Source organism: Protopterus annectens, chromosome 14.part0, assembly GCF_019279795.1.
Source record: "Protopterus annectens isolate FY-2018-M chromosome 14.part0, PAN1.0, whole genome shotgun sequence".
Taxonomy (NCBI): Eukaryota; Metazoa; Chordata; order Ceratodontiformes; family Protopteridae; genus Protopterus; species Protopterus annectens.
Window position 1 is genome coordinate 902336072 of NC_056748.1, and position 18174 is coordinate 902354245.

At 42.7% G+C, this 18174-nt stretch overlaps 1 protein-coding gene across 2 annotated transcripts in view; it reads left to right on the forward strand.

Moving 5' to 3' along the window:
- Positions 1-18174, forward strand: part of PASK (PAS domain containing serine/threonine kinase) — a 1620160-nt gene that overhangs the window by 515689 nt on the left and 1086297 nt on the right. For both annotated transcript variants that reach the window (XM_044056691.1, XM_044056692.1), the window contains exon 8: positions 14649-14836. In XM_044056691.1, coding sequence (XP_043912626.1) covers positions 14649-14836 — 188 coding nt within the window. The remainder of the gene's footprint in view (positions 1-14648; positions 14837-18174) is intronic.

Consider the following 18174-nt stretch of genomic DNA (forward strand, 5'->3'; position numbering starts at 1 on the left):
TAAACAAAAAATGTCTTCCTTTCCTGCTTGGGCAGAGTCGAAAGATTTACAAGACTGAATGCATTCTGCAAGTCAAGTAACTAAACACACTTTGCACTGTGGTTTTGATGCCCTAGAAGCTTTTTGCAGGGCAGCAGTCACTGGTGGGACGGGAGGGTGGCTTAATGGCTAAGGTGTTTGCCTTACAAACACAAGGTGCAGGGTTTGAGTCTCAGAAGGGATAATTGGCTAGGCTTAAAATGGCTCGCAAGGACAGTTAGCTTAGTACTAAACTATGAACTATGAACCTATTAGAAGACATGCATGGCTTAAGGAACAACTCCTGCCAGGCCATGTCATATCTAAATTGTTGGATGCCCCCTTGCACAAAGTTAACTTATTTGGTACCAAGGCAGAAGAGGTCTTAAAAAAACATGGAAGAAAAAGCAAAATCTATGCAAACAGTTAAAGATTTCTTACAGGTCTAGCCCCCTAGGTTCAGTAGGCATTGTCCTTCCAAGCACTGTTCCTTTCCTGCTCTGAGTATACAGGCCCAGCCTAGGCCCCATGGTAGCCACCCCCCCCCTCGACTGCAGCCCCAGAGAATGCAGAGATCTTAGCAGTGGGCTAACTTCACTTCAAAACCAGGGAGTTTTAAGCCACCCCCTTATGGTAAGAACTCACAATGACTCAGCTCCTCCCAACCACCCCTCTGCACACCTTCACTTACCTCTAGGAGGAAAAATCTCCTTTCACTCAAGCACCTGGGCCACCATTGCCAAGGACCAATGGGTTCTGAACATTGTGTCTTAGGGATACAAATTCTCCTTCCACGCCCTTTCAACCCCAAAAGGGTTCCCTGATCTACCACCAGATCAGTGGGTAAAGACTCAAAACCAAATCCATTCCCTGCTCTCTGTGAGGGCAGTAGAGCACGTTCCTGCAGAACAGACGGGACAAGGCTTCTACTCCAGACATTTTCTGGTGCCTAGTAAAGAGAGCACCTGGCGCCCCATCCTTGATCTATCCATTCCAAACACCTTCCTGGTAATCTCGAACGATAAACAGCAAAAGCGTTCAGCCTGAACAACGGAAAATGTAAAAAAAAAAAAAAAAAAATGTGTGGAATGCCTTTTCCTCAGTGTCTTGAAATGCCAAACTCTAAACTGTAGTGAGCTACTACAAAAGTAAAAATAAAAATCTCCTCTGGTGCATGGAATAAAACCAAAGGTTTATTTGTAGAAATAAAGTCCAACTAGTTAAGCACTTTCACCCGCAACAAAGTGAGCTTCATCAGAACAACATTACAAAAAACTGTTAGCATTTAAATAAACTTTTTGGCGCCAAATGCACAGAAATTTAAAATGACATATACCCTAATATTAAAATTCAGTTGACTCTCTCTAATAAGTCAGTTACAAATAAGACAACCTCCATATGTGGCCATCATTGTTTATAAAAACATTCGATTTGATAAAAATAATAAAAAATGTAACATTAAATTGTTCACTTCATTTCTTGTCAAATTGTTTTGTAAGACATCCTAATATATCTGAGTATATTAACCTCAGTTGAATGTCTTAAACAATATCATGTGTACTAGCAAGCAATATTCAAAAAAGGCTTGATGGTAATATAATCATTTAGCCCTGGTGTTGTAGAAGCGTCAGTATAAAGTTGCCACCAAATTTCTTTATAGGATAACATTCCTTTGCAATCACCCCCTCTAGGGTCTATTTGAACACTGTCCAGTATAGCAAATTTAAAATTGTGTCTGTCCCCACACTTTTTCACGTGCCTATATAAGGCATTGTTAACTTCCTTGGTCCTTATACTGTACAAGTGTGCATAAATGCATTTGTTAAACTTCTTCTCAGTCTTTCCTGTGTAAAATCCTGGACAAACAGTACATTTAGCTAAATATATAATCAATTTAGAATTACAATTACCTTGTTGGAATCTAATGTTTGTCCTGTTCACATTGTGTAAAATAATTCCTCCTTCTTCAAGTATAGCATGACATTGCTTGCAACTTCCACTTTTGTTGGTGTACCTGTTAATAGGGTCCTTAACTATATGACCTCTCTCAAGATAATTCTTAATGTTACGTCCCATTTTATTCACAAATAGGGGTTTGCTCCCCAATATATTAACTATGTCCTGATCCGCTGAAATAATATTCCAATTATTGACCATTATTTTCTTTTTTTTTGTCACATGTGGACCAAACTCTAAAACACATGCGCTACAAAGATTTGTACCAGTTTTTGTGGGCTTTTCATGGTTGTTGCATATATACTGTCCTTATTATAATAATTATAACCTAGTAAGGGATGTATTTACTTCCCCATTCTTTGATAACATACTTACTCACTTTAGTCATCATATTTATGTCATACCCTCTGTCTCTAAATAAAGACGTGATTAATGACACTTCTAACATCCCTGAGTATGATGATGCCATTCTTATAGCACGTATAAGTTGTCCTTTGTATATATTAGTGAGTAAATTCCTAGGATGGTTGCTGGTGAATTCCAAGTAGCCGTTGGAAAAGGTATTTTTCCTATATATTCGAGATTTGAAACCTCTTTCTCCTTTTGAGATATAGGTGTCTAAATAGGATGTACCTTCATTACTGCTAGATGATGTAAACTTCAAATAATCGCTACTCTGGTTTAAATATTCAAGAAATTTTTCTAGTGTGTTTGCACAACCATCCCACAATATATAGATGTCGTCAAGGTATCGGGAGTAATATTTGATGTGTTTAGTAAAATCACTGTTGAAAATTGTAGTTCCCTCCCAGTCAAGCATAACCAAATTTGCAAAAATGGGAGCACAAGCTGCTCCCATAGCTACACCTTTGGTTTGCCTAAAATATTCTCCCTCATAATAGATGTAGTTGTGTTGTAAAACTGATGACATCATGTCCAAAATCAAATAAGCTTTGTCCCAGTGTATTTCAGCATACTTCCTAATACTATTAGCAAATGCTTCTAACCCTTCGTCTTTGGGAATACAAGAAAACAAATCAATGACATCTATAGTAACAAATAGCAAGTCATCTTTCCAAAGATTGACGAGATAATTTTTCAAAAATTCCCAAGGGTCTTTAACTAAATGCGGAATTATGTCATAAATATGTTTGAGTAAAAAATCCACAACAGCTCCCATAGGGTATGTTTTAGATCTACTACCTGAGATGATAGGTTTGAAAGGTGGATTATCAATATTTTTATGTACTTTGGGGATTCCAACGAGGGAAGCTAATAAAGGATGTTCGACCTTTACGTAATTATAGGTGTCTTCTGTAATTCTTTTATCTATCCAAAATTCTTCCATGTGCATGTCTATACTCCTGTAGGCTATATTAATTTCATTCAATGAGACAATCTAATAATTGCCAGACATGTATAGTAAATCATGCATTTTGGAAGCATATTCCATGCTATCATATATTACTATGCCTCCCCCTTTGTCGGGTTTCATAACCCAAATATTTCTCTCATTCCTTAAATCTTGTAGAACCTTATATTCTTCCTTAGAAAGGTTGAAATTAATTTTTTTACCACTTATATAGTTCTGTAGGGCTTAAATTTAGAAAATAATTTGACCATCATGCAGTATTAGACAATTTAGTGATGTACTGTATATCTTATTGCTTTTTGTAATTTTAAGCAACAATAGAATACATTTCAAAATACTGTTCACTGTTGTGTCTTATAAACTTTTTGCGTGGTCCCTTTAATTCTGTCTAATTCTGGATATATTGTGTGTTTATCCAATTAATTCATTAAGTGGATTTAATCAAATTTGTATAAAATGGTGCATGTGGTTTGGTAAGGGTTATTCCTTTGAAGGCTGTGGAAGCCGAGGTACCAGAATAAACCCGTTTTGCATCTTGGTCCTGTTCTCCTGTTGGTTTTTGTGAATTTTGGAACTTTTGAGTTGTGTTATTATAGTTCTGTAGCTGGTAAATTTGTTTAGTGACAAATTTGTCATAAATAGAAATGCTAGTACACATGTTATATTGTTTAAGACATTCAACTGAGGTTAATATACTCAGATATATTAGAATGTCTTACAAAACAATTTGACAAGAAATGAAGTGAACAATTTAATGTTACATTTTTTATTATTTTTACCAAATCGAATGTTTTTAAACAATGATGGACACATATGGATGTTGTCTTATTTGTAACTGACTTATTAGAGAGAGGCAACTGAGATTTAATATTAGGGTATATGTCATTTTAAATTTCTGTGCATTTGGCGCCAGAAAGTTTAAATGCTAACAGTTTTTTGTAATGTTGTTTTGATGAAGCTTGCTTTGTTGCGGGTGAAAGCGCTCAACTAGTTGGACTTTATTTCTACAAATAAACCTTTGATTTTATTCCATGCACCAGAGGAGATTTTTATTTTTACTTTTGTAGTAGCTCACTACAGTTTAGAGTTTGGCGTTTCAAGACACTGAGGAAAAGGTGTTCCACACATTTTTTTTTTACATTTTCCGTTGTTCCTGGTAATCTCAAAATGCTCACCCTCCAGCAGCTGCTATCCATGCTCTCCAAGGATGCCTGGCTAGCCACCCTGGATTTAAAAGAGGCCTTCCTCCACATTCCTATCAGGGAATCATGCAGAAAATATCTTCGCTTCAGGACAGGGTCTCAACACTTTCAGATCTCTGCGCTTCCCTTTGGCTTATCTACTGCTCCCAGAGTTTTCACAAAATGCCTGGCTCTGGCCATTGCCTTTTGCAGGCAAATAAATATTCAAATTTACCCCTGCTTAGATGACTGCTTTATTCAGTTAGACAGCCAGGAAAAGCTGTTCAAGCACCTGGCCTTTGTAAAGAGCCTACTAACCTCCTAACGTATACAATCAATTAAAAGAAATCAAAGCAGGTGCCCACCCAAAGGAAAATCTTCCTGGGAGCAAGTCTGGACACAGCATCCCAGATGGCATACCTTACACCAGACAAACACATTTTCCTGTCAGCCTACTTCTCTCAACTGGCCACCAGACCCCCAGCTTTCTGCAAGGAAAATTCTGCAAGCTCTGGGGTTCATGGCATCTTACATACTCCTCATTCTTTATGCCAGACTGCATATGAGGAAACTTCAGTGGTACCTAAAGAGCCTTTGGTGTCAACACTCTCAAGACCTGGAAACTCTTCTACCTATAATTCCTTGCCTCAGAAAGGAATTTCTTTGGGTGGCAACAGCATGCTCCCACAACAAGGGACTGCCCTTCTCCCTACCCCCCGTCGCCCAGACCCTCACCACAGACACATCAGACTATGCTTGGGGTGCACACTTTGACGACAGGTGCATACAGGGCCAATGGAGCCCACAGCAAATCCCCCTGCACATCAGTCCGAAAGAGATGATGGCTGTGCAGCATGCCTTGATAGCTTTCAAACCCCTTCTCTCTCCAGGCATTCTCCTGATCAAGACAGACAACACCACTGTGATGTGGTACATCAACAAGCAGGGAGGGACTCACTCCTACCCTTTGCGTAGGCTGGCCATGACCCTGTAGCTCATGGCCTCTTCCATGCAACTACACCTGTTAGCACAATACCTACCAGGGTCCCTCAACTCCCTGGCAGACCAATTAAGCAGAAACCTTCTGGACCCACATGAGTGGCAGCTCAACAGAAGTACCTTTCCCCTAAGAACTCAGAATTTGGGAACCTCGAAGATCAACCTCTTTGCCTCCCATGCCAACTGTCAGCTCAGCAAATTCTGCACTAGAGAACATCACTGCATGGCTTGGAAAGTGGATGCTGTCTCCTTCCCCTGGGTCATCCTCTCGATCTATGCCTTTCCTCCCCTCCCCTACCTCTCATCCCCAGGGTACTGCTCAAAATAAGGGAGGAAAAACCAAGGACCATTCTTATAGCTCCAGACTGGCCCCATCAGCAATGGTACCCCTTGCTCTGCTGCATCCATGGCATCTTCCTCGGATTCCAAACCTCCTAACCCAGAGGGAAGGGGAATTTATGCATCCCCAATTGCAGACACTCAGTTTGGCAGCTTGGCTTATTCCCTAACCCTGAACCAATCTGCTATTCTCAGCAAACAGGTTCTGGATGTTATCTGTGAGACCAGACTCCCTAGCACCAGAAAGTCTTATGCAGATAAATAGAAAAGGTTCTGCACCTGGATCCAGGCTAAGGGGGCCAATACGGCACAGCCCTCCATCCCTCTCATCCTGAATTACTTAGCTGACCTACTACATAGGGGTCTCTCTTTCTCCTTCATGCCCGAAGTGGTGTCCAGTGTGGCTCTCAACCAATCCATTAATTTGCCCATCTTCTTTCCTAATCCCCAGAACAAGGGGGGAAGGATTCTTCACTCTCTAGATGTGCACAGACAGGTCAGATACTATCTGGACAGGACTAAATACTTCAGAAAGTCTGATCAATTGCTGGTCAGCTTTGCTACAGGGGCAGAAGGCAAAGCCATTTCCAAGCAAACCATTTCCAAATGGATAGCACACTGCAACCTTTTCTTCTACAAACAGCATGGTAAGCCTCCCCCTCAGGGGGTCAGGACACACTCCACCAGAGCAGCCTCTACCTCTGCAGCTTTCCTCAGAGGAGTCCCCACCAGGGACAATCCTGGAGGCTGCCACCTGGACATCTGTTCACACTTTCACCAAGCATTACCACCTGCCTCTCTTCTCCAAATCCAGGGCAGGGTTTGCTTCTGCAGTCTTGCAGGACATCCTAGCCAGCCCCTAGCTTACTTGACTGCTTCCACCCATTTCTTCACTTTTTTGAATCTACCCAAATGTGATGACTGCAACAGTGAAACACAAAGAACATAGTACACTTGTGTACACTTACCATAAATGTAGATGTTCGAGTGTATTCACTGTTGCGGTCCTGGTTTCCCTCCCTCCATCCCCCTTTTTTCTCTTTCTCCTTTTGTTCTCTTTCTTCCTTGTTATTCTCCTTTCCTTACAAGGGAGATATCGGTATTTATTTTCCACTGGTGGAGTTCTTCCACCAAAACCTGGCCTCCTACTTTGGGGGCTCCTGACAGGTTAGTGCAAGAAAAATTGATGTAATGGCATCTGCTGCCTTACTTTATACCACTGATGACCTGACATCACTCCTCAAGAGACAGCAACCGACGCAGAAATACTGTCTCTGATATTCGGGCTGGCCGAGGGCTACCTTGGCAGGGATAACCCAAATGTGATGACTGCAACAGTGAATACACTCAAACATCTACATTTCTGGTAAGTGTACACAACTGTACTTTGTGTTTACTGTTTAGGCGCTGTTCATTTGCAGGACTCCTGTTCCATCTGCCACGGTTTCAGCTCCAGGGTCTTGCAGGAATGCAAAAATAAGCTTATTGTCAGGGGTTTATTGAAGGGACCTTTTGATATGGCCGTCAAAGGGAATCAGACCTCTAAATCCTCTGATATGTTCACTAAAAAACTTGCTTCTTTGGCTCTGGTTTCTGAGCCAAGTAAGAAACCAGAAAAACATATTGCTTCGGATCCAAATGTTGTCGGGTCCGAGAAGTCTAAGTCTCCATCAGCTTCACCAGCTTTGTTGGAACCAAAACAAAGGAGCTGGTCACCATCCTTGGAAGCGGTCCGTTCGGTGCCACAGTCATGCCTTCTGCAGTCAGTGGCTGGTAGCCATAGATCCTCCACCCTTTTCTCTAGATCTTCCAGGAGTCTCTCAGATGATGATGTGGAGCAAGATGGTCAAGAGGTTACTTTGGACACCGGCCTTAGCAAAAATTCTTTTGCGCCCAGCCTAGAAAGAAGTGGAACCGACAACCATTTCTGCCTTGTCTTCTGTTCCTCCTCCAACTCGGATGAGTTTGGAGCTGAAGTACCTGGAGGTCCTTGTGGTGGAACCGTCTGGTCCGAAAACTACAACTGGTGTCTCGATCCTGACTTCCACTATGATCTCTTCGATGTTGTCTTCTGTCAATTCATCAGTTCCGGGGAGGAGAGTCGAACTGGACCTTTGTCTGATCCGACTCTTCCTCTCGGGGCTTTGGTGCAGGTGAGTTTGGTGCCCACATCAGCCTCAGAGCCATCCTCCTTGGTGCTGGGAAAATCTCCCAGTTCCTTGTTGCTGGAGGTTTTCTCGGGCCAGGATCATGGTGCCTTCGAGGTGATGAAGAGTGTCTGTCCCCCAGACTGCTCCACCCTTGGCTCCAGCTACTCTTGCCCAGAAAGGACCAGTGTCAACCTCTACACCATCTCTCCAGCCCAAGCGTAGAGAATCAGTGCCCCAGAATGCCCCAATGGGCAACCCACTCTCTTCTGAAACCTCCCCAGCGTATCCCTCTGAGGAGGTCCCTCGGAAGAGGACTTGTAAGGGTAAACATCTAGACTCCCCTGAGTCTGTCACTTTGTATATGGACTTAGAGGATTCAGAAGGGTCCCCACGGTCAGCCTCTGAGGATGTCTCCTTTTTAGACATCTTAGAGATCCTGAAGCAGAGAAGTGGCTGGAAGACCCTCTCCCTTTCTGAAGATGTATGTATACCTGGAGGCTTTTGGATCTCGACCCTCCACCTCTTGGGTGTCTCCACCTTTTGACCAGCTCCTTGGTGTAGTCAGTCGAAAGCCATGGGGCTCTCCGGAATCAGTGGAACCCGTTCCAAGGAGGCCCAACAAATATATTGCAGCCCCAGACAAACAATTCCAGACTAAAGGTGTCCCTGTAGATGGTATGGTGGTGACGGCCACCAGGAAGGAATTAGCTGAAACTTCTTCATCTCTCCATCCACTGAACAAGGAGTCTCGAATGATGGACAGATAAGGGAAGCGTATATTTTTTTCAACGGCTTTTACTCTTAGGTTGCTGAATTAATTATCCCACTTTACCCGACTTCAGAGGGATCTCCTTAAGGAGCTGGGAGATGCCCTCCAGGGTACTACAGCTGCGGGGGTGCCTGACAAGGTAAACTCTCAGCTTGCGACCTTAAACTCTGTGATAAACTCCTCCATGTGCCTCATTTCCTCTGCAGCTGATGGAATGAGTAGGGCAGCAGGCACAGGAATAACTCTGAGGAGACATTCCTGGATGCATCTTTGTGAGTTTGCTGAACCCTTCAAGTCTTCCTTTGTTAACACCCATTTTGACGGCTCATCTTTGTTCTGGCCAAAAGTAAAAGAGACTCTTAGCAGGTGTGAACAAGAAGGCAAAACTCTGTCTGCCTTGGGAGTACATTTCTCCGTCCCTACCGGACCTTATCCCAAAGATCAGAAGGGCAAAAAAATGTGGTTCCTTAAGTCTCAAAGAGCTTTGCCGGATGCACGTGGTGAATCTTCCCCCAGGGGCAGAGGGGGAAATAATGGAAGACGCCGCCCTCGTGGCAGAGGGGGTCCGCAGAATCAGAGCAACAGAGATATGTTCTCTAGCAGATCCTTCCAGCACTTCTGAAAGGAGGCCCGCCTGTCCACCTCTGGAGGCAATCGGAGGGAAATTGTCACTTTACCCAAAATCCTGGCTGAATACCACTCAAGACAAACGGGTACTGTCGATCATATCCAGGGGATACAACATTCCTTTCTCTTTTCAACCCACTCCATCAATATCCATCCCAGACATACCTCCCAGTCAGAGGGATCAAGCAACCCTAGAAATCCACAGGTTGCTAGAAAAAAGAGCTGTCCAAGAAGTCCCTGCAGACCAAGCCAGATTCGGAATTTACTCAAGGTTCTTTTTAGTTCCACAGAAAACATGGGACTGGAGACCAATTTTGGATCTCAGCAAACTGAACAAGTCAGTAAAGAAAGCAAAGTTCTAGATGGTAACACTGCAGTCTATACTCCCTTTTCTGGGACAAGACAATTGGATGTGCTCAGTAGATCTTCAGGATGTGTACTACCACATAAAGATGGACAGGACATCCAGGAGATATCTACACTTCCGGATGGAGCCAGTCATTACCAGTTCAGAGCTCTGCCCTTTGGTCTCACTACAGCCCCCAGAGTGTTTAAAAAATGCATGACAGTAGTCATGGCTCACCTGAGGCACATAGGATTCTGGATGTTTCTGTACTTAGACAACTGACTCCTAACCGCCACCACTGAGCATCTACTGACCAAGGCAAGGGACACTACCATTCATTTCTTTTCAGAGTTAGGCATTGCCATAAAGTTAAAAAAATCTGCCTTGTTGCCTTCACAGCACATTACTTTTATAGAATCAGACTTAAACACAAGAAACATGGTAGCAAAACTGCCTCATGAAAGGGTACTATCAATTGCCCCATCAAATATCTATCTTGCTCACGAAGAAGAAAGTACAGGCGAAGTTTGTTCTCAAGGTACTGGTTTCAATGGCAGCTGCAATAACATTAGTCCCACTGGCGCATCTTCACATGAGGTTGTTACAGTGGCTACTCTTTGCTCAGTGGTCCATGCAGGAGTTGCTCATGTCACACAGGATCCTCATTACAGACACCTGCAAATAGTATCTACTGTGGTGGCTTCAGTCCACGCAGGTAATGATAGGCAGACCATTTGTTCTTCCCCAACCCGTAGCTACACTGATCACAGACACTTCCCAGATAGAGTGGGGGGGGCATTTTCTTATACTGACTGTCCAAGGGACTTGGCAGTAACACAAATACCGCTTGCACATCAATGTCCTAGAGATGAAAGCAGTACTTCTGGCATTGCAGGCATTCCAGAGTTCTCTTCCACCAGGTATGATTGCAGTTCAGACAAACAGTATGTCCGTCGTGTGGTATATCAACAAACAAGGCGGAACCAAATCTTACCCCCTCTGTCGAGAGGCTCAAAGAGTATGGCTGTAGGCAATATCATCTCAATGTTTTCTGATCGCAGCACATATCCCGGGAAAGTCCAACATGATAGCGGACAAATTAAGCAGGGCAATTCTTATGCCTCAGCGAGTGGTCCCTGAAACAGGAAATTGCAAACCAAATTTTTTCTAAGTGAGGCCAGCCTTGCTGCGACCTCTTTGCCACATCCATGAATGCCAAATGCAGCAGCTATCTTGCCCTAATCCCCCCTCCAGGAGAGTCACCAAGGGATGCACTTGTTCACGATTGGCCCCCTGGACTTTATGCATTTCCCTGTTTCCACTAATACCCAAAGTTCTTCAGAAAGCCAAATTGTTGAGTTGCAGGCTAATTCTCATCGCTCAGTTCTGGCCTTGTCAGATATGGTTCCCCTTCCTATGGCCCCATCTCCAGGAGGAGCCTTGAATCCTGGACCCAGTACCAGATCTTCTGACTCATCAATCAGGAGTGCTCCATCCCTCTATTCAAACCCTCAAGCTGACAGCTTGGTTTCTCCACTTCCCATCTTCGCCAAGCTTCCAGACATGTCCCCAGTAGTGCATCACATTCTAGTTTCATCGCAGAAGACTACAACCAGTAAACTTTATGCTAGCAAATTGAAAAGGTTTTCTTGCTGGGCTGACAAAAATCATATTGATCCCTTTACAGCCCCTATAACTACAGTTCTGGAATTTTTAGCAGAAACCTTTAATCAAGGGGCAGCTGCGGCCACTATACGAGTCAAACTAGCTGCCATATCGAACTACCATGTAGGAGACATAGGATCCAGTATAATGTCTCAGAGATTATGCAAATCTTTTCTGAGAGGTACATTTCTATTAAGACCTCCAGTAAGAGAACCACCACCTCCATGGGATCTAAATTTGGTACTGCCTGCTTTAATTCTCCCCCCATTTGAGCCAGCTTCCTCTTGTCCACTAAAGTTCTTATCATGGAAGACAATCTTTTTAACGTCCATTACTTCGGCTAGGAGGGTTTCAAAAATGCAAGCTGTATCTATCCGTCCTACCTATTTGAAGACAGTCTCTCTCTTACATCTAATCCTTCCTTTCTACCCAAGGTATGTTCTGAGCCCAGTTTAAATCATTCTATTAAACTACCTGTCTATTTTCCCAACTATGGCAACAGGGCAGAATATAAGTTTCACCAATTGGATGTCCATAGGCAGTTACGCTTCTACTTACACAGGACAAATGAGTTTAGGAAATTGGACCAATTATTTGTCTCATTCTCAGAAAATAGAAAAGGAGCTTCAGTTTCAAAAGTCACTTTATTCAAATGACTTACAAGACACCATTACCTGTCATATAGTTCTCAGCATAAGCAGCTGCCAGGAAAAATCCGAGGCCATTCAACTAGAGCTATGTTGACTTCCACTGCTTTTCAAGCCAGACAACCTTTGGATTCTATATGTGCTGCAGCCACACTAGTCAGCCCTCATACCTTTATCACTCATTACAAAGTAGATGTGGCTTCCCAGAACAGGGCTTCTTTTGGTTCCACTGTTCTGAAGAGTTTATTCCCTTGAGACACCCAAGAAAGAAGGTGCTGGGGACGCTGTCCCAAACATCAAGAATGAAGGCGAGATAGGACAACATAACATAAAGAAGTTATGTACTCACCATAACATTCATTGTTTGTTGTCCATGATCTCGCCTTCATTCTTGTATCCCACCCTCTTCCCCCTTCCTGGAGGACTGAGAGGAATGTTTTTGGAATTGGCCATAAGTTCTCTGATTCCCTTTGTGCCTCATGAGACATGGGCAGAGGATTATTGTATTTACCCTGGTGGGTTAGATAATCTAGTGATTGGTACTTACAAACAAGATCTGGGTAACTGTCACTAGACATCATGGGATAAGGTATAGCCTCGAGCTAGTAAAAGCTCTCGAGCTTTAGTATGTGGCCGAGTCAGAACCGATGCTTGGTTCTGAACCCAAACATCAAGAATGAAGGCGAGATCATGGACAACAAACATGGAACGTTATGATGAGTACATAACTTATTTTTTACCAGGAAAGTTCGACTTGGAATGAAGCCAGTTTTCAGCAGAGGCCTGGGGAGAAATGTTCTAGATGCATGTCTTTGTATCATCAGGGAAAACTAGAGTACCTGGAGAAAACCCACACGAACACAGGGAGGACATGCTGACTCCACACAGGAGATACTCCTGCCTAGAATGAAACCGGAGAACCTTTTGCTGTGAGGCGACAATGTTACCACTGCATCACTGTGCCCATCCCCTTTTGTTTCATCCCACACTGGTGGATGACCTGTTTCTTTGAGAAATTGAAAAATAATGCAAATAGTGCAATTTATTAGACTACAGTAAATATTTCAGCAGATAATGCTTTTGTATTTTGCTTTGACCTTGTAGTTTTTCTGTCTTTCTTTGTCATTTTTGTAAACTGCCTTTTGGACTGGTCATGGCTGAAAAGGGGTCTTCATACTACCTTATCTACCTGATTAACAAAATTAAGTAATTACTAAATAAAATAAAGGAGTGTTTCACGTGTGTACTTTAGAACAGTGATACAAATCCAGTGTTTATCTTCATATTGAATAAGAATACAGGTGATGTAAACTTTGGCCAGGAAAATTGGGTTAGAAAGATGACAAGTTTAATGTGATTTAGTATTACAGTGCCCTCTTCTCATAATGAACTTTAAACAACTAAACTTTCTTTGGTTTATGGTTTTTTAGAGTTAATTACAGGTAGTGTTGAAGTGCTGTCTTTTAAATCTTCGCAAAGGCAAACAACTAGTATGGGTGGGCTTGCCTGTAGTAGCAAGAAAATGTTGCTATTACTGGGTTTCAGCCTGAGTCATGCTAGTTGTATTTTTTTGTTTTGAATTGTGAATGTCTGACTGGGTAGTGCCCATTTTTAGCAGAGTTCTGGAAAGAAAAGCGCACACACCACTAATATTTGGTGAGGGAAATGCAATAACAGACATGGAGACATATTTCTCAAGTTCTTTTATCAAAATATTCTGGACAAAGACCCAAAATCAGGGACAATTAAAGCAAGTTTATAGAACAGCTCTTAAGCATGCATTTTCTAAACAATAGTCATGTGAATATCTAAAGTCTGGCATTATTGACCTACTCTAATCCTAAATCATTTATCAGAAAATCAAAAATTTTATGATGAACAGGGCAAACGTATGAGGCAAAGTCAGGGACATTCTGCAAAATTCTGAACAGTTGAGTGGTATGCATTGAGATGATCCAGAGTAATTTGTATGTTTTTATGCTTTTAGAGTTTGCACTGTCATGAAAACTGCTCAACAATTATAAATAACAGGAAAAGAAGTAAATAAAAAGAGTTGATCATATATTAAAATATATTTTAGCCAGAGAAATGAAGTGTACTGTATAAAAATCGCATACAGTGATAACTGTGATGTAATTAACCTTTTACACTGAAAATAACAGAATGTAGAAGAAGGCATAGGCAAAGTAGATGTATTTAGTGGTAGCAAGTCCTTAAGTAGCAGTAGTAGTATTTACTGTATATGTTGTTGGAAGTATAAAGCAGTGGAACAAAAATAATCTGAGTGTTATGAATTGCATTTAGAATGGTTAAGATGATAAAGGGAGAGAAGAATAATAAGGGTGCCCATACCACAGTGCAAGCACAGAGGAGAATCACAGCTAGATGAATTAAGTTAAAAGTCATTGGAAGTGGAAGCAGAGACATTGCAAAGTCCTTGAAGGAAAAACTCATAATTATCAGGAATTTGCTTAGCTTTTGCTGAATCCTGTCTTGAAGATAATCTATGGCAAGTAATAAGATCATTCTGCTTTTCAGGTATTAGATGATATTGTTCTGAAGTTAATTTTGTTTTCCAGGTGGCAAGAAAGACACAGGTGAAGGTCAAAGAGTGCAGGATTTGGGAAGAATCTACAAGGCAGCTGTCTGCATTTTTACAGCCATCAGTGGACTGCTAACCCTGCACTGCGATGGAACAATCCATAGTGTCAATAATAACTTTTCTCTGATGCTTTTTGGTTATGAAAGCAAAGAGTTGCAAGGAAAGGTAGAGTGTTTATTTTATTTAATTTCATTGACAAGATTTTAAAAACAGAATATAGAATGCTTGTTTTGTAATATTTTTTTATTTGGTACTGGACTGTCCAGCAACAAACTTAATCTGATTTCAAAAAGGGCACTTGGAGGCACCAGATGAAAGGAGACATCACTTCCAAAGTTATAAGTACTCTTTTTTTTACAATTTTAGCGGTTGTTGCTGGTTGCAGTCCTTGGGCACTTTGTTCCTTTTGTATCTTCTTTAATCTGATTTCACCACCCTTTCATTCTTTTGACAGTGATACTTGTAGTATAGCCACTCCTTGAGATGGGTCCTTAATTTTCAGAATAGAAAGCTTTACAGCTATCAGATTTGGGTCATATCATGGGAGGAGTATTAGCATGTCAAGTCTGACTTCATACTGCAGGCATGTGTGTGTGTGTGTGTGTGTGTGTGTGTGTGTGTGTGTGTGTGTGTGTCTGATATAGACACACACACAAACATATTTTTAATGATTTACCATGACTCTAGGACTTTAAATGCATGTGTCACTTTCCCATCCTTGTAGCATGAGAAATTTACGATGTTCTTCGTCTCACATTGCTGCAGTCATAACCTGTGGGTAGTCCGCTGTCCCCGGTCGGCCCGAATACCAAAGTGTTAGGCTGGCGTCGGTCATGGTCGCTCAGATCTGACATCAATACGCAGTGGTACTAAAGCGCATGACCGACGCCATATCCTCAGTCTTTCTTGCCGCATGGTCCGAAGCAGAAGCAGCGTTTGCAAGTGCCGTTCGGCGTCCTGAAATTTTCGTATTCTGAGTTTCAGACCGAAGACCAAGTTGGGCTAAGTACCCCGTTGGGGAATATTTTTGTCTTTTCTTGCCTCAGTTAAATCCGGATGTCAGAAAAAGTTAATGATTGTATTTCTTGTGGGAAACAGATACCTCATAGGGACTACCACTCTCTCTGTATTCCTTGCTTGGGGCCTGAGCACGACGTAGTCGGGTGTCGCTTTTGCGCTAGATTTAATAAGCGCACCATTAAACGCAGGTTAGATTGTGCTAGACTTGTTTTCGGTAAGCGGTGTAACTACAGCATGCCGTCGGATCCTCTGACGCCCGCTACCGCTAAGAAGCGAAAAGATAAATCGTTAAAGTCTAAGCAGGATGAGTCGTCCGTTGCGGACGCCGGTTCTATGGAAACTACGGTTGAATCTGTGGATCCAGCCGAGGTTTCAGCTGAATCACAGGGGGAGCCTTTAATCTTACAGGACTTGGCCTCTCAGGAGTTAGGTCAGGCCGAGGGGGCCTCTCAAGTTTCTGTAGTTCCTTCTTTACATAAGGTTGTTAGGCCTTCTACTTCTGTCACTAAAGCCCCTTCTAAAGCTAGACCTGGTCTTTCTGGCACAGGCGTCAGCCCTAGTTCTTCAGGCTCTGTTCCTAAAAAACATATGCTGAAAATGGCAGAGGATTTGATTACTTTAATCAGAGGTTCTATGCCCCCTCCAGATAAGAGGCCTAGGGTGGAGACAGAGGTGGGGGGATTGGAGCATTCCTCAGATTACTCTGAGTCTTCAGCTGAGGACATTCAGGATTTTCCTCCCTATTCTGATTCAGATGCAGAGGATTCCTGTCCTTCTGCTTCTCCTCCAGAGGATTTTTCCTTTTCTGAAACCCTGCACTCCATGAGGGAGCATTTTAAGTGGGAAGGTCAGGATTTTTCTGATTCTCGTAAGAGGCTTAGGGAATTTTGTTTTACCACAACATAGGCCCTTGGCTATTCCCCTGTTTTGGATGTTGTTCAGGATGTTTTTCTGAAGCTTCCCTTAATCCTGATTCTTTACCCCTGCCCTGTCAAGCCAGACAGGTATTACAGAGTTCAGAGGCTCACAAATATTTGTATAAGAGTCCTAGAGCTGACCCGAAACTATTAGTCAGGGACCTAAGGGTGTCAGGGCTTCTGTAGTTAAGAATCCAGTTCCTCTGGATAAAGATTCTAGAGCATTGGATAGGTGGGGTAAAAAAGTGTATACCTCTTCCACGCTGGCTATGAGGGCTTTAAATTGCCAGTTTCATATGCTGAAGTACCAGAATTTTCTGTTAAGTCAGTTGAAATCTAAGGTAGATGCTTTAGCTGAGGGTATAGAGTGTAAGGAATTGCAGGACTTAGTTCATGCCTCTGATCAGGTAGGTAAGCATTCCTTGCAGTGTGGCTTTGATGCTCTTCAGGCTTCTTCCAGGGTGGCTGCCACTGGTTCAGTTATTCGTAGGCATGCCTGGCTTAAAGATCAGAATTTGTCAGAGCATGTTAAAGCTCGAATTTTGGATGCTCCCCTTCAATCTGAAGTTCTTTTTGGTTCCCCTGTGGAGTCAGTTTTGGAGAAAATGGAAGACAAAGCTAAGTCCATGCAGACGGTTAAGGAATTTTTACAAGTGCAGCCCCCTAAGTTTAGCAGAAATTGGCCTGCAAAAGGATGGGCTTATCCTTCTTCTGATTTTCAGTCTAAGGGCAGATCTAGACGTGGTAGGGGCAGAGCTCATGCTCAGGGTTCTTTCAGACCTAGGACGTGGAGTTCTCCTGCACAATCTTCTGGTGAGGGCAGGGGTCAGCCTTTTCGTAAACAGACCCAATGACCTGCATCTCCAGCTGCCAGATTCCTCCTGTCTGGCAGCTGCTCTAGGAGGAAAGTTGGCACTTTTCAAGCAAATTTGGCTTTTGGTCACCCAGGACAAATGGGTGTTGGACATTATAAATCGAGGCTACAAGTTTTATTTCCACACCTTGCCTCCTTTCAAAGGCATGCCGGACGTACCTCCTCAGCAAAGGCTGGAGGCTCACAAGCAGATTTCTTTACTTTTACAAATGGGGGCTATCCAGGTGGTACCTCCGTCAGAAGTAGGCCTAGGATTTTGTTCTCGCCTGTTTCTTGTGCCAAAGAAAGGAAACACTTGGAGGCCAATTCTGGATTTGTCCATTCTCAATACATACCTAGACATTCCAAAGTTCACAATGTTAACTTTGCAGCAACTTCTGCCTCTGCTAGGCAAAGATCACTGGATGGTAACTCTGGATCTCAAAGAGGCTTATCTTCACATTCCTATCAGGCCCAGCTGCAGGAGGTTCCTGCGTTTTCGGGCTGGTGCTTTTCATTATCAGTTCTCTGCATTGCCCTTTGGCTTATCTACTGCGCCCATGGTGTTCACAAAGGTCCTGGCTCCTGTGATAGCCTTCTTAAGACTAAGAGGAATACAAATTTATCCTTATCTGGACGATTGCCTGATTCTTGCTCAAGACAAAGTCAAGTTACTTCAGCATCTACAGTATGTAATGGCAGTTTTAAGGTGC